The sequence below is a fragment of the Athene cunicularia genome, assembly GCF_003259725.1.
Source record: "Athene cunicularia isolate RWA chromosome 11 unlocalized genomic scaffold, athCun1 chr11_part2, whole genome shotgun sequence".
NCBI classification, from domain to species: Eukaryota; Metazoa; Chordata; class Aves; order Strigiformes; family Strigidae; genus Athene; species Athene cunicularia.
The window spans coordinates 2,605,984-2,619,926 of record NW_020799114.1 but is presented as its reverse complement, the minus strand read 5'-3'; the positions used below and the strand labels follow the sequence as shown (position 1 = coordinate 2,619,926).

Sequence of the window (13,943 nt, the reverse complement as noted above, 5' to 3'; positions counted from 1 at the left end):
AAAAAAAAAAAAAAAAAAAAAAAAAAAAAAAAAAAAAAAAAAAGAGGAGGGTGGGTGGAATATGGGAGAGGTGCTAGCTGCAGAAGTAGCAGGATAAAATCTAGCAAAGAAGTGGGATGGCAAATGACAGCAAGGTAAGAAAGAGGGGGAGTGAACAAGAGTGTGGGAGATAGGGCAGCAGCGACAGAAAAACTGAGTGTAAGGAGCTGAGAGATCCGCCTGCAGTTAAAGGACGAGCAAATATAGGAAATGCCTCAAAGCCTCCCCCTCCTCCGTTTCAAGTGATTGGCATGACTAGGCTGTAAAACCACTAGTCCCCGTTACCAGATTCGGCAGGTCCGGGGATAGTCTTCGTTCCTTGATATGACTCCCATGGGCAGCACGAAGGGCTGGGAAGCTGGTGCCTTGTCCTGGGTCATCCCCTCTGCCCCTGCTGCAGTCTCTTCCCCCTCGGCACCTTCTCCTCCCAGGGGCCTCGCAGCAGGCTGGGAGGCAGCCTGCTGGCAGCATTCCTCTTCCTCCTGCCGGTGTTCCTGCTCCTGCTCCTCCCGACGTATCTGCTCCTGGACCTCCAGGACGATGCGCGAGAGCTCGCTGAAGTCGCGAAGGTTCTCGATGTCGGGTAGCTGCAGAGGATGTGCCAGGTCGATCTCCACAGTCTGCTGCCCAGCTGGGATGTTGGGATCTCCCTGGAGACAGGAAGGAACAGCACTGCTGCAGAGGCAGGGTGCTACAGAGTCCAGACCTGTGTCCTCCTCAAGTCCATCATCTGACTTCTACACAGTTCACCCTATTTTACAATCACCAAGTTGGCAACAGAAAAAAAAAAAAAAATCCCCTCGGACCTTGTTCATTGTTCCCTGAGCTGTCTACGTCACTTCCTTCCCCCCTCACAGAAACAGAATTTTAAATCAGAAGCTACAAGCCAGGCTGTGCTTGCAAGGGTGAACAAAAGTCAAAGCTGCAACTGCATTTTGTCGGAATCCCTCCCTGCAGAGACAGGAGCTGGCTAGCCTGGCTTCAGTGAAGAGCTGCCAACATTTGGTACCTGCTCCTTGGATACATGCGAGTCATCTCCAGTAACCTGCTACCAGCTGCTCACAGAAAACAGCTGGAAGGGAGAGAAAAGGAGCGGGGAGCCAGGTGGCATCATGAGAAACTCTGCAGAGTAGGTTCTAGCTACTCTGTATGTGTTAAGATTCACCTGATGGTTCCCACAAGGAACAGGGTCTGGGGTGGCAACAACTGACTACCTCCCAGACAGAGATCTCTCCTACAGATCCAGGGCATCGAGAATACTTTAACAAGCATCTGAGAGAAAGGAAAATGCACTCACAGTGATTTTAGTCCCCTTTGCTTTCTTTCCATGAAAGCTCAACATGACAATCTCCAGCCCATGGCTCCCGTACGTTCCTTTGAAGAGACCTGGCTTTATAAGGTCATCAGGGCTGCTAGGAGGGAGGTAGATGCGTCGGTATGTCAAGCAGTTGCTGCACAAAACCCAAAAGGTTAGAGAGGTTAAGAGAAAATCCCTCGACATGAGGAATGTGTTTGCAGTCTGCTCCTCCCGGCAGCTTTGGGATGTTGTCAAGAGAGAAGCAGAATCTGTATTTTCAGCAATACTAAGAAACTTAACAGGTTTCACTTGAGACATATGCAAGCACTTCCCTCCCTTCACTTCTCTCTGCCAGTCCTCGACAGCAGACCAGGAGGCTCCTGCAGCAAGGTCACAGTAAACCTCCTCGCTCCTTGGGATTTCCAGAGAATCGAAGAGTGAAGCGTGTTTAAACATCTGCCACAGTGAGGTGGCTGCTATTAGAAGTTTAGAGTGATGGTTAAAACCCCCCCAGGTTCCTCAGGAACTGTCTGATTTCTGCCTAGTACACTACAATGCTTACTAATATGAGTAATGAGCAGATAGCTCCTTGGGATCACAGGTATCTGCTCTGTCTTCAAATTAAACACAGTTAAAATACTCAAAACCACCTTACTGTGCATAGTGATTGGAAAAAGCTTGTTAAAAAGCTTATTAAAAAGCTTATTATGACTGGTGTCACCGCATCTCATTTCTCTGTACAACTGGAAAGGACTGTGCTTCACTATCTTTGCACAGAGCCTGCGGAGACAGAACATTCCTCCGGCTGTTAAAGCCCATGGCAAGCACCCCATCTTCAGAACAAATGATCCAGTGTGCTCTTGAAGTTGCAGCAGACTCAGTACCTAGAAAGAGCTGGTGCCCTTACTCATATTGGCTGGTGTAGATGAACTTCATCAAGATGAGCTCTTGCATGTGTTCGTGGAAGATGTCTTCCAGAGTCCGACCCCACTCTTCCCTTAGCCACGTCCGGAATTCCTGCAGCACAAGGAGAAGAGAAAAGGGGGAAGATAAAGGCATTTCATTTGCAATAGCGATGTACTCTGACATGACTTCACCTCATCAGCACGATTCACTCTGCCAAAGACTGAGGATAGTGGCTGGATTTGGGAACAAGCACAGAGCTGGCTTGGAAATACGCTTAACAAGCAGGGATAATGGTAACGGCCCTACACCTGCCAGACTCCACAGAATAAACATGCTCCCCATCAAATAAATGACAGGTAGAACCAATATGCCTCCTCAGAATAAAAGCATCACCTGTTACTACAAAGTAGCTGGTCTACTATTTCTTTACGTCCTGACTTAACTTGCAGTAACTCATTTTGTGGGCCCATAAGCTGACTTCTGTGCCCTATCCTGGCATGTTAAACAGAAAAGCAGAAGCCTTTGAAAGGCACTGAAGATTTAGGAAGTTAAATCCCGCTGATTTAATACTGATGAATCTAAATCCAAAGGGTGCTTTGAAAACATCTCCTGAAGTACCTCTACACCAGCTGACAAGTTAATACCCCACCCTGGGTTAGCGCGATAACAGCTTACACTAAGATAGCAGCCTACCAAGTGATATTCCAAACCTGCTTGCTTTATCTTCTAAAGCCAGATCCTCCAATTACCATAATGCCACGCACACTTAACGTAGTGATTTGAAAGTATTAAGACATTTCTCATCTGCTACAGAACCAGAAAACACTTAACTAAACCTTTCACCCAGCTGTTTCCCATTAGTAGACAGACATTTTAAAGCATTTGTTAGAAGTAACTGAAGTATCGGATCTGTCACGTTTAACTAGCTAGTGGCAAACACCACTACCTGGAACCGGTATTAGCTGAAGGTTTTCATCCTGACATTTATACCTGCACCTTAAAAAAAAAATGTAGTTTGAGTCCGGGATCTGCCTTGCTGGGTGTACCTGACACAGACACAGGATAAACAACCAAATAAAGCTTTTAATCCATCGACCAAGATGACAAGCAGTAGAAAGGTGCCCTGCTGACAAGCAGGTATTCAAATGCAGTACTCAAATATTAGGCCTGTGCCCGAAAGATCTTAATGGTACAGACAGCAACGCCACAGAGATCAGCCTCTGGTGAGCGCTGCATGGCTCACAATGCATGTTGCTGTCTGTCTTTGGACAGGCCTGCTGTCAAACGGGAACAGTGTCACAGCACAGGAAGACAAAGGGTGTTGAGGCTCAGAGAGCACCCTGCCACAGAGAACTGCCCAAAACAGCTTTTGCTCGACAGGATGGACGTTAACAGCCTGCTCCAACACCCTGCTACGCACTGAGGTGAGGCACGGGCTCTCCACTCAGCCATTCTGTGGGTGCAACGCTGCACCGATCCCATATACTGGATCCTCAGACCACACCGTGGCAAGCACAGAAGAGGTTCCCCAGGATCCTGCAATTATTCAAATGTGGCCGCTAAGTTTTGACTCATCACAGATCAATTATACTCCCTTAAAGAAGATCACAGTAAACCAGCCAAAGCTACCAGTCTGGATTTTCAGGTATGTGCAGAAATGAAAGGCAAAAGACAACCTCCCAGACCCCAACATTCGTGAGGAGCTTAGGTAAGAGAGGAATGATTTATCTGTTATATATGTTAACACCTTAATGCAAACTCTTGGCAAAGCACTCTTACCTCTTGCCTTCCCCCTGACATCCGATGGTGATCTGTCTGGTTGCATTTCGTGGAGAACTCATCCTTCTTTACAATCTGTAGTTACCGTGGAGGAGAATAACCGGTTACAGACCTGTTCAGATGATGTAACTAAGACTGCTTAGAAAAAATGCTTTACACAATAAAAGTTACTGAATTTGCTACAACAGAGAAATCATTAAGGGATAACAAGTGAAACAGCTACAGAATAGAGAAATAAAAGCAATAAAACCCCAATGAATTCTAATGAAAGATACTAGCTTTAATTTGCTTCTTCAGTTAAGCTTCCTTCTTCAAAGAAAAGGAAACCACCTCTCAGGAAGCTTTTCAAAGCATCCAGCATACTGAATGGATGCTACATCACCTTCTCAAGGTCTCGGAGATGAGAACAGGTCTGTGTGTCTGCTCGGACACATTCACCAGCTGCACGAGGCCATTTTACACACCCTTTCCCCCAGCCTGTACACATACTGGTGCTCCCACCCTCTCACCGTGCTCCAGCCCAACAGAAGGCAGTATAGCAGCCTTGCTGTACTATTGCCAACAAACAAATTCAGAGTGGGGAGCAGCCCACACAACTTGTCAGACACATAATGAGAGTAAAGCTGGCATCCACACATACAACAAGGTGGGGAAAAGCCACATCCCTTCTATAAAATTTTCATACATTTTTTTTGATGAATCCGTTTTCAGAGCCAGTGTGCACACACACATCACACCTAGGAGAGGTGATGCTGAAAGCACCAGAGGAGCTCACCTGGATATGGCCGTTATGAGGTCCCTTATGACCATACATACACTCAACCGTTGCACATTTCCTCTCCATGAGATGAATCCTGAAGAGAGGTTTGAATCTCATCGGATCATCGACATGAGGGTCATGAGGTGGCAAGTACATCCACCCGATGATGAACAAACCATCTACCTGCAGAGGGATGGGAGACAAAGCACACCAGATCAGCCTTGCGTGCTTTCTGTTGAGTTTGCAGCAAACTACTCCAGGGTCTATTCTGCAACAGAGCAGGAGCTGTAGAACAGCCTGCTGCATTTCCAAAGTGCTTTTCAGCAATTAAACCAGACCATATGCACTCACAGCACACCCTTGGTGAAGAGGGAGAGGGTTTCTTTACAAGGTTTCCTGCACCACTGGAAAATTATCAGGCCTTTATTACTGCAAATGACTTTGTGACGGATGCTTGGTGTGCAGGATCCAGAGGGAGAGACTGCACTGAAGAGTTTGACTAGCTGTGTGGTCTCTAATTGGTTTGAGAGCTCATGCTGGTAGAGACCTGAATAGACTATTTCTGCTCCTCATGACTACCCGTGCCTTTTGGACAAGGAATTATTTGGCTCTGTTACTCACAGACAGCATAGGAAGCAACAATCTCCTCTGCTGAGAGGTACAAGTGCCAGCACTCTTCCTGCACACCTAACAGAATCCTTCCCCTCAAGCTCTGTAACTCCAGAGAAAGGATATTTTCTAAACAGAGAGATTTGAGACAAGAGCAGAGCAGCACCACAGAGGCATACTTGTCTTTATAAGGTCACAATATCACATTAAGTATTGTTGCACTTGGATGCACTCTTACACCAGTTCATGGAACAGAATCTTGCAAAACCCAAAGGCCTCGTGATTTGTTATGCTTCAACATGTCAGCTATTGAATCTCAGTGCAAAGAACAAGGGCTTCAGGCAAACTTCTGGCCCAGCTCTCACCAATACAAAGTCAAATGTTGTTCATTAACTGCTCTCCCCAGCAGCACAAGAGCTGCCAAGGCTCCACAGGTCTTGCACCAGTCACACATACCAGTATCACTTTATCTGATGCATTAGACACGGCTGGTGAAAAGTATGGCAAGCTACAAGAAGGAGAGGTGCATGAACACAAGTGCAAAACGTTCAGCTGCAGGCAAAGATAATGCATAAAGATAGTGCTAAACCTCTGCTGTACTCATGCACGAGGAACGGACTCCTGTGCCAGCCACTGGAATATCAGCATTAAACTCTAAACCAAGCCTTTCCCTGAGAGGTTGCTCGTGTTTTACACGTACTCCTGTAGCTGTTTGAAATACAGCTGAAAAAACAAAAGGACTGTCTGGAGAAAGGTGGTGATGATGGGAAGATCCAAGAAGCAATCTCCAGGTACTAATCATTGGCCTGAGGGCTGCCTGTTCAGGCCTCTCAATAGCACAGAGATGGGAACCAGGTCTAGAAAGTGGCACGGAGAGAGTCATCAGCCCTGGACACCACAGCCCCAGAATGAGGTACTCACCACCACGTTGAGCAGTCCCCCATAGGGCCCGATGTCCGGCTGCCATAACCCCAGGATGTGTCGGTATCGGTGCAGCACTAGGGAACAGTAAGACACAGAAGTGAGCACATTAAACTAAAGGATTGAGATTTTGGAGAAAAGAAAGCAAAAGGAAGACTGCAACCAGACTGCACACAACCCTGACCACTACCACCCACAACTGCCTTTACTAAGGAAGAAAAAACTGGTTACGCCCCACCACAGCCAGGCAGTTCTGAACTCCCATGAGCTCACACAGATTTATGTTGCTCTCTACAGCCCTGCTCCTGGCCCAGTGCAGGAACAGGAGTTAAGTTTCCAGGACTTTACACAACCAGATACTTCACCAGAAATTCCCAGAAAACTTTTGCAACATGGTCCCGTTAATGCAAATCACATGATATACCCAGAGCTAACCAAAAAAAAAAAAAAAAAAAAAAAAAAGACTGCAAAGCAACAGAAAATAAGGAAGGGCAGAAAGGCAGTAAGGAACAGGGAAATTTGAATATTTTTAAAGAATTTCCCTGCCTTGTGTAGACAAACTTGTCTCTGGAGTTAAGCATCCTTAAAAACAGCCACCGAGAGAGCACGGGCAAAGCGCACGGACCATGCCAGCTCAGGAGATCTGGTGCTGTTACCAGGTCAGTAACAGCCTTTAAAACTCTAAGTAAGCAGCTACATCTCAGCAGTGCCCAAAAGCTGCTTCAAAGTCCCCTCAAAGCCTACTGCACCAGGTGAGGCTTCTCCGCGTCTCATCTCAGAGCTAGGTACACTTCCAATCCCACCAGAATTGAAGACAAGGAGGAAAGTTTTCAGCAAGCAGGTGAAAAATGCCTGTTACAGACCAATCTTAAATCTCCTCTCCTGAGGAAAGCTTAGAGGTGCTACTTGCCTCCAATCCTTGCGCAGTCAGCCGTAAATTTTGTCGCTGTAATTTCCTGACATGACCAGTAACCTTCATGTGAAGACATTACACACAATCTGGCATTTTGGGCAGAAACAACAGGATGCAGATTATTTCTATGAAGATGGCAAGATGATACTACGATGCTCACGGCCAACTCAGAAGGCCACAATAACACGCTTTAACCTACAGGACTGGCCTGAATAATGGTTTTTGCTTTGCATCAATTCACAGGAAGAATTGTGTTTCAGTGCAGCTGTTACAATAGCTTTCTTTCATGAACTACTTCAGACAGCAAGAACTATAGGAGTGGTTTTATTCCACCAAAGCAGAGAACTTCCACAGAAGTTTAGGACAGCAGGGAGGGTTGTCCAGAGATGCTGCCAACTGGCCTGGAGGAGCCTTTTTCCTGTGCAGTAAACAATTTAAGATTGATGGCCTGGTTTCACCCAGTGAACCAAGTGCAGCACAAGCAGCACTAAGGCAAGCAAGCAAACCACATTCCCAGTCTTCTCGTCTCAGTGCAGTAATTACATATTAATAAATGGTATGTGCATAAGCCGCCCCACCCACCACAATCTGCCTTCTACCCTGTCTGGCATGGAGATGATAAAACTCAGCTTGCTGCTTTTTAAAATTTATTTTTAGGACAGAAAACTTGATGCTAAGCTAACCAAGAGTGATGAGGATGTCCCTCCTCCCCCAGCTCCTGTGAGAAGTGCTTTCAGAGCTGCAGCTACAATTGATGGACTTTTCAACAGTGTGCTAAGTGTCTGCTTGACAAGGCAACCCTTCCACTCCAAAACACACGCCTGTCGAGAGCAGTTTGTGTGCTCGCTTTGAGTACACAGCCGGCTCCAGCCGCAGCTCGGCTCGCCAGGAGCCACGGCAGTTCAGGGAATGTGACTGAGTCACAGACAGAGCCTGCTTCACCATCTGCCCCCACCACCCCAAAACCTGGGGCTGCAAAGGAGGGAAGAGGCCAAAAAAAAAAAAACCAAAACCCATTCACCCCCAGAAAAATCCTATCCACTGGATAACAGCTTCTGTGCATCCCTTGCCTCACTACTGTGGGCAGCTCTTCTTTTTGAATTTTTTAAAACCCCAGTTGTTTGACACCACAGATGAGGTGATGGGAAACAGGCTGTAGCGTGAGCAGTGCTTCACCCTCCCTACACACCAACGGACAAGTCCTCCCTCTCGCTTGCTCAGGGTGCTGTGGACTCCTCCTCCTCCCATTCTTTCAGGAAAGGAAGTTACTGGGGAAAATGCTGGTTCTTGATCAAAAGCCCAAACAAGCCTCAAAGCAAAAGCACAGCTCCATTTTCAAGCCTGGGGTGTCTCTGGGCTCCAGAGCCAGCAGCTATATTAATGGAAGAGAAAACCTGAGGAATTCCAGCTCTGGCTCTTCCTGACAGGAGACAGGATGGGTCTGACAGTTGTTTCCCTTCCCGTTCCTCGAAAGAGAACAGCACTTGGGTCTTTCTCCAAGGTTTTCCTCTTCTATGCACACTGCCTATTTTTCTCAATCCTGAAGGAGCCTCTTGCCTAATCAAAATTCTGAGCCCACATTCTGCCAAATGGAGCAAAAATAAATCCACTGGATGCTTCAGTACAACCCCCACCCAGCCTGGATATTACTCACGTTGCCACAAGCAGCCCTGCACGCTCTTCAGAGGGAAAGGCAGCTGGAATCCACCTGGGGATGGGCTAGGAAAAGCAGTGAATGCCCAAGCTCCCACCCAGAGAAGGCTGCCTGGGAAAGGACTCATGCCTGTGCTCTTTGTCGGAGTCAGACGCAGCACAAGGAAGTGACACTGAGCAAATGCCCAGCGATCCAAGCGAGCACCACAGCACTGGCACACCACGGACGCCGTTGGGACAAAGGGACAAGTTACAACCCCAGAATGGGTTGTTAAAAGAGGAGGAGAGCAGACTGCTATCAGATGTTACTGTTTTAACTAATCTTATCGCATTACCTGTGTTCAGCTTGGATAGCACAGGCAGAGAAATGCAAAAACCTAAGAGGGGAGCTCGCAGTGAAATCTGCGACCTCTAAAGCAGAGGTAGCTCACTTTGAGTGGAAAAGACCTGATCCACTACAACTCGCTGGGATTCTCAGGATGCAGCAAGATATCTGTAAGCAAAATGAGTTGGAAAAATGTAAGCAGTTACTGCCCCCCAGCTGGTAGTAACTGACCTGCTAGTGGAAGGAGCTCAGTGTCAGCCAGGCTAGCTTAAAACCCTGGGGAAAGTGATCTGAGCTGACCCGGCTAATGATGCATAAATATGAATTAGGGAGCACAGACACGGTAAATTCTGGCAACAGGGTTGCAAGCAGTTAGCAGACAGGAGGGGAAAACAGGGGAAACAGGCAATCGCATCTTAAACCACACTGACTTTTCCCCAAGTAACATAACAGACCCCTAGAGAAAAGGGGCATGAGACATCAGAAGTTTGGGGCTGCAGCTGAAGAATTAACAACTGAGGGAACAGCACAAAATGCCATTTGAGAGCCACCACAAAAGGCACATTTGGAGCAAACACCCAGGTAGCAATCTACAAAGAAGTCCCTCGTCCTGAGGGACAGCTCAGATGTGCCTCTCCTTCCCATCCAGCTCCAGAACAAGGCTGGTGTTGACAGGCAGGACTGCCAAACCTAAAGTGTTCTACTGATTCCTGCCATAGCCCTGCTGCTGCTTGTCTGTCATAACTCACATTAAAGACACCATCTTCTCCAGTGTGGCCTCTGCTCGAGTGCTTTCTTTAGCACAGGTAAGTCTGCAACATCCATTCTGCTCATTAGTGTGTGCAAAAAACTGCATTGCCAAGCACCAGTGAGTTAGTAACTTGAGTCTGCAAAACTCCGCAGACCCAAAGGGGCATTAGATACAGCTCAACACCCTCTCCAAATACCAAGCAGTACTGGCTTCCTTAATTCCTGTAAACTAATCAGTATCTCCCCTCAACTCCTGCAAAGAGTAAGCGTTAAACCCCAGTGTTTTCCTGTTCTTTCTTCAAGACAACATTAAGAGGGGAGGAACAATTTATCCAGAGCAGCTTCTTGACTAAGGAAGGCAAATCACAATCTCTGAAAACACCAACAGAACATTTCCTAGAGAGGGAGATGGTGGTCAAAAGGATCCACTGCTCAGGGAGGGGAATTAGTATGGGAACCCTCAGCCTTTTTCTCTGGGAAGGGCTGTGGATGTGAATGCAGCTCATCTGAATCAAGACAAAGATTTTTGCTGGCGCAGAGCTTATTTAAACTTGCTTTTGGGAGCCCTCACCAGGATATCTGAATACTTCCTTCTGAGGGAGGAGCAATCCATGAAGAACAGAGCGAGTGCTCCCCTACTGTGAACAGAGACCCTCCTTTTTGCACCCAGTCAGGACCATTTTCTAACTCAAAGCACTTCAAAAGGCAACCAACAAACCTCACCGCCTGCCCTGCTCACACTGTCACCCTAAAGGGTCAGAACACTCCACTAATGCACAACAGAAAGAACTGACTAACCTGCACCCTCCATACTGTCCCAAGGTCCACCCCAAAATAATTTGCTTAAAGCAACGTCACACTCCATGCAGCATCTTGTGTGTGCTTAGTGCAGGAAGCATCAACCAGCAGGAGGTACGTACGGCAGGTGTAAACATCTCTGTACTCCATGTGCTCGTAGTCGGGAAGGATTTTCATAAAACGCCCCGACTTCACTCGTGGGTTTATACCTGAACAGACACAGCAGGGTAAGTACCAGCAAACTCTGCTCCCCTGTAACCAGCACGTAACAGTTCCATGAATCTGGACCAACCACGCAGGGAAGTCAAACTCTCTTTTGACTTGACTTCCAGTTGTGATGCACCATTGGTTTTCACCAGGCCCGGTCTCAGGTACACTCGGTTAGCAGGATTATTCACACAGAACTTGGCATGTTCAAGATTCCCACAGACAATATTTACAAATGGCATCCAGTGAATTCAAAGGGGAATCAGGGTCTTCCAAACTCTGTAGTGCGACTACAACAATCATTTCTATCTCAAGAAGACCACTTAGGCCAAGTAAATACAATGACAAGACTCAGGCCTTGGATTATTTAAGTTCAGTTCCCCGTTTCCCACACTACTACTTATGGGAGCACGTTCAGCAGATGGAAAAGTGCATGTGAGTCCTGCCAGTAACCCCAAATTAGCTCTTCTGCAATTAAATAATTTTATGGGACAGCAGAGAAAAATGGGATCACACCACCAGGAAACTCTTCCACTAAGTGTTTGCAACAGGGCAAACCGCTGAATCTGAGCAGGAGAGACAAGATGGTGCATCCCCAAAAGCCAGAAACGCCTGCCAAGTATTCTGACTTCAGAGTAACTGTTCCTAGTTAGGATTGCTGAATGGATACGGACGCAGTCCTAACACAGAAGTGCAATCAAACCTATCACAGAGGTGGTTCTCACACGTCAGGTGGGACTCTGCCAACAGAGGCTATGGATTCAGAAACTACTCTGCTGCAAAGGAAGACTGATAACAGACGTGTAAGATCTGTTGAGGGCTATTAAATCAACAAACTGCTTTAGATTCTGGAAATCCCTCAACCTGAAAACAGTCAGAAGCAGAGAAGTACTGAGGAAAGTTTCACACAGGCTTGCCCTCTTCTCAGTCTTCCCTGAGTGACTGCTCACAGCCGTAGCTGCGAGGTACAGGACTGGGCTAGAGACACACCATAAATCTGAGCCAGTAAGGCCATTTTTACATATAACTTGTGTATAAAAGCAGCACTAAATATCACTTTAATATATCTGAACCATGGAACTACTGTAGCACAAAAGACTACAGGTTATGAAGAGATGTTCTGCCATTTAAACCTGGTGATGCAGAATTAAGATCCGATGTGGTATGTGCCGTGTGGCTGTTACCACACCAGGGTCGTGCAGATACTGGACTGAATGGGAAGTAAGGGAGGCCTCAAGTGCTAACGAAACTTCTCTGGGGACATCTAAGTGCTGGCTCAGCATCACTCAGCCCTCTCACCCAGGAAAATTAGGCAGCTCCAGTCCTAGTGCACAAATAGGTAAAGAGGGACACTAGGTGATGAAATAATTAACCCATGGACCTTTGGCCAGTCTATTAAAGATGGGATTAAAACCCTTTCACCTGTTTTTCTTTCCAGCATTAAGATCAATGGTTGAGGTCATTGCTGCTTCAGGGTTCAGCAAATACAGAACATGTAGAAGCTGAGCCAGATTTTGGGTCTGTAAAGCCTACAGAGACCTCTCGTGATTGACCTCTCTGCTTCTGTTTCATAAAGCAGGACCTTCTCTGAACAGTCAGAAGCCATAGTTCCAGGTGCTGCAGGTTAAATTTTGGGTTTTATACTATGGACAAAATTTGTGGTGGGGAACTAAGACAATACAGCCTGGCAGTGCTGGTACGGGAGCTCTTGGGGGCTTCACGAATGTCTCGGCAACCAGCTCAGCTTCTGACTGCAAAGGGCAGGATCTGGTGTGAGGGCAGACAGCCCCACCATGGTGCCCAGCCCTCCAGTCAGTCCTTAGCCTGCCCTGGTTTCTCTCCTCTGACAATGGTTCCACCGCTCCCAGCTGCGGGACAGAAGATACGTATCTACCTTGCAGAAGACACTCTAAGGAGCAGGGTCCCAGTCCCACAGACATTCCTAAAACACACTGACACCTTCAGGAGCAGCCCAGAGGATCGCTCACTCCTTTACCTCCAGCACTTTCCCCACTGCCAGCACGTAACAGTGTCCTTTTGCTGAGATCTAGACTTAGCTACATTAAGGCTATGACAAAAATATCAGTTAATTCCTTAGCAAGATCTGAAAAGGCAAAACAGGATCGGATGCTTATTATAAATTACCTGCTCTTTGCCTGCCAAAGGATTGGGGGGCACAGACATTCCAATTCTTGGCATCTGCTTCGTATTAAATAAAACTCAAACAATGTCAACTTCACAGATGAAACCCCTGCCACGAGCAAGTAAGTCTGAATAACTTATGCCATCGAAGTGTAATAAATATTGAACATGTATATGCTTTCAAAACTGGTACTAAGCAAGGACATACAGATCTGTATCAGCTTTATCACTTACGTTTGGCATAAACATCTCGACAGGACACTCCTGTGATCTCCAATTTCCGCAAGTTTTCACAGACTCCATATTCTGCAATGACACAGATAATAATGTCAACTCTGGCACAATGGTGTTTGCTACCCAGGATCTTGATATCTGATGTTTGAGCAAAAATGAGATCTTATTAGGTGCATTCTTGCAAGCTGCCACATTAGTCCAAAAATCCAGAAAACTAGATGTAATTTCATTGCAGCCTGGGAATCTTAACACATTTTACAAGCAGTGCCTGCAACAAACACACCATAAGGAACACACAAACAGCAAAGTTGCAGATGCTTACACCTAGACCAGAAAGAATGTGAAATGTGAAAGACGTACTCATTCCAGCTGGGATTGTATGCCCGTTTAGATCAAATCATGGTTGTGTGTGGTAATTATCTACTCCCACCGAGATACCCAACAGGGAAAACTGCTTATTAGGATTCTAAAGAAAAGGTCACAGACTTTAAAAAGAATGAAATGGAGACATAAAACAGGCATCAGCATGTACAAATATGGTTACACTTGAAAGCAGATCAGATTGAGATGGGTCTGTTGTACACTCAAATGCCTTTGATTGCTTACAGAA

The 13,943-nt window shown here is 46.6% G+C and overlaps 1 protein-coding gene across 2 annotated transcripts in view; it reads right to left on the bottom strand.

The window, feature by feature from the left end:
- The window catches only part of FBXO31 (F-box protein 31), a 20,123-nt gene extending 6,697 nt beyond the window's left edge, over positions 1–13,426 (bottom strand). The window contains exons 1-8 of one of the 2 annotated variants that reach the window (XM_026857054.1): positions 13,334–13,401; positions 10,873–10,959; positions 6,312–6,388; positions 4,797–4,964; positions 4,022–4,096; positions 2,244–2,353; positions 1,337–1,490; positions 325–689 (exon numbers count right to left, since the gene is read on the bottom strand). In XM_026857054.1, coding sequence (XP_026712855.1) covers positions 325–689; positions 1,337–1,490; positions 2,244–2,353; positions 4,022–4,096; positions 4,797–4,964; positions 6,312–6,388; positions 10,873–10,927 — 1,004 coding nt within the window. In that variant the 5' untranslated portion in view covers positions 10,928–10,959; positions 13,334–13,401. Of the gene's footprint in view, positions 1–324; positions 690–1,336; positions 1,491–2,243; positions 2,354–4,021; positions 4,097–4,796; positions 4,965–6,311; positions 6,389–10,872; positions 10,960–13,333 lie in introns of both variants that reach the window. The other variant, XM_026857055.1, reaches the window with a different exon arrangement.
- Positions 13,427–13,943: the final 517 nt, after the last annotated feature.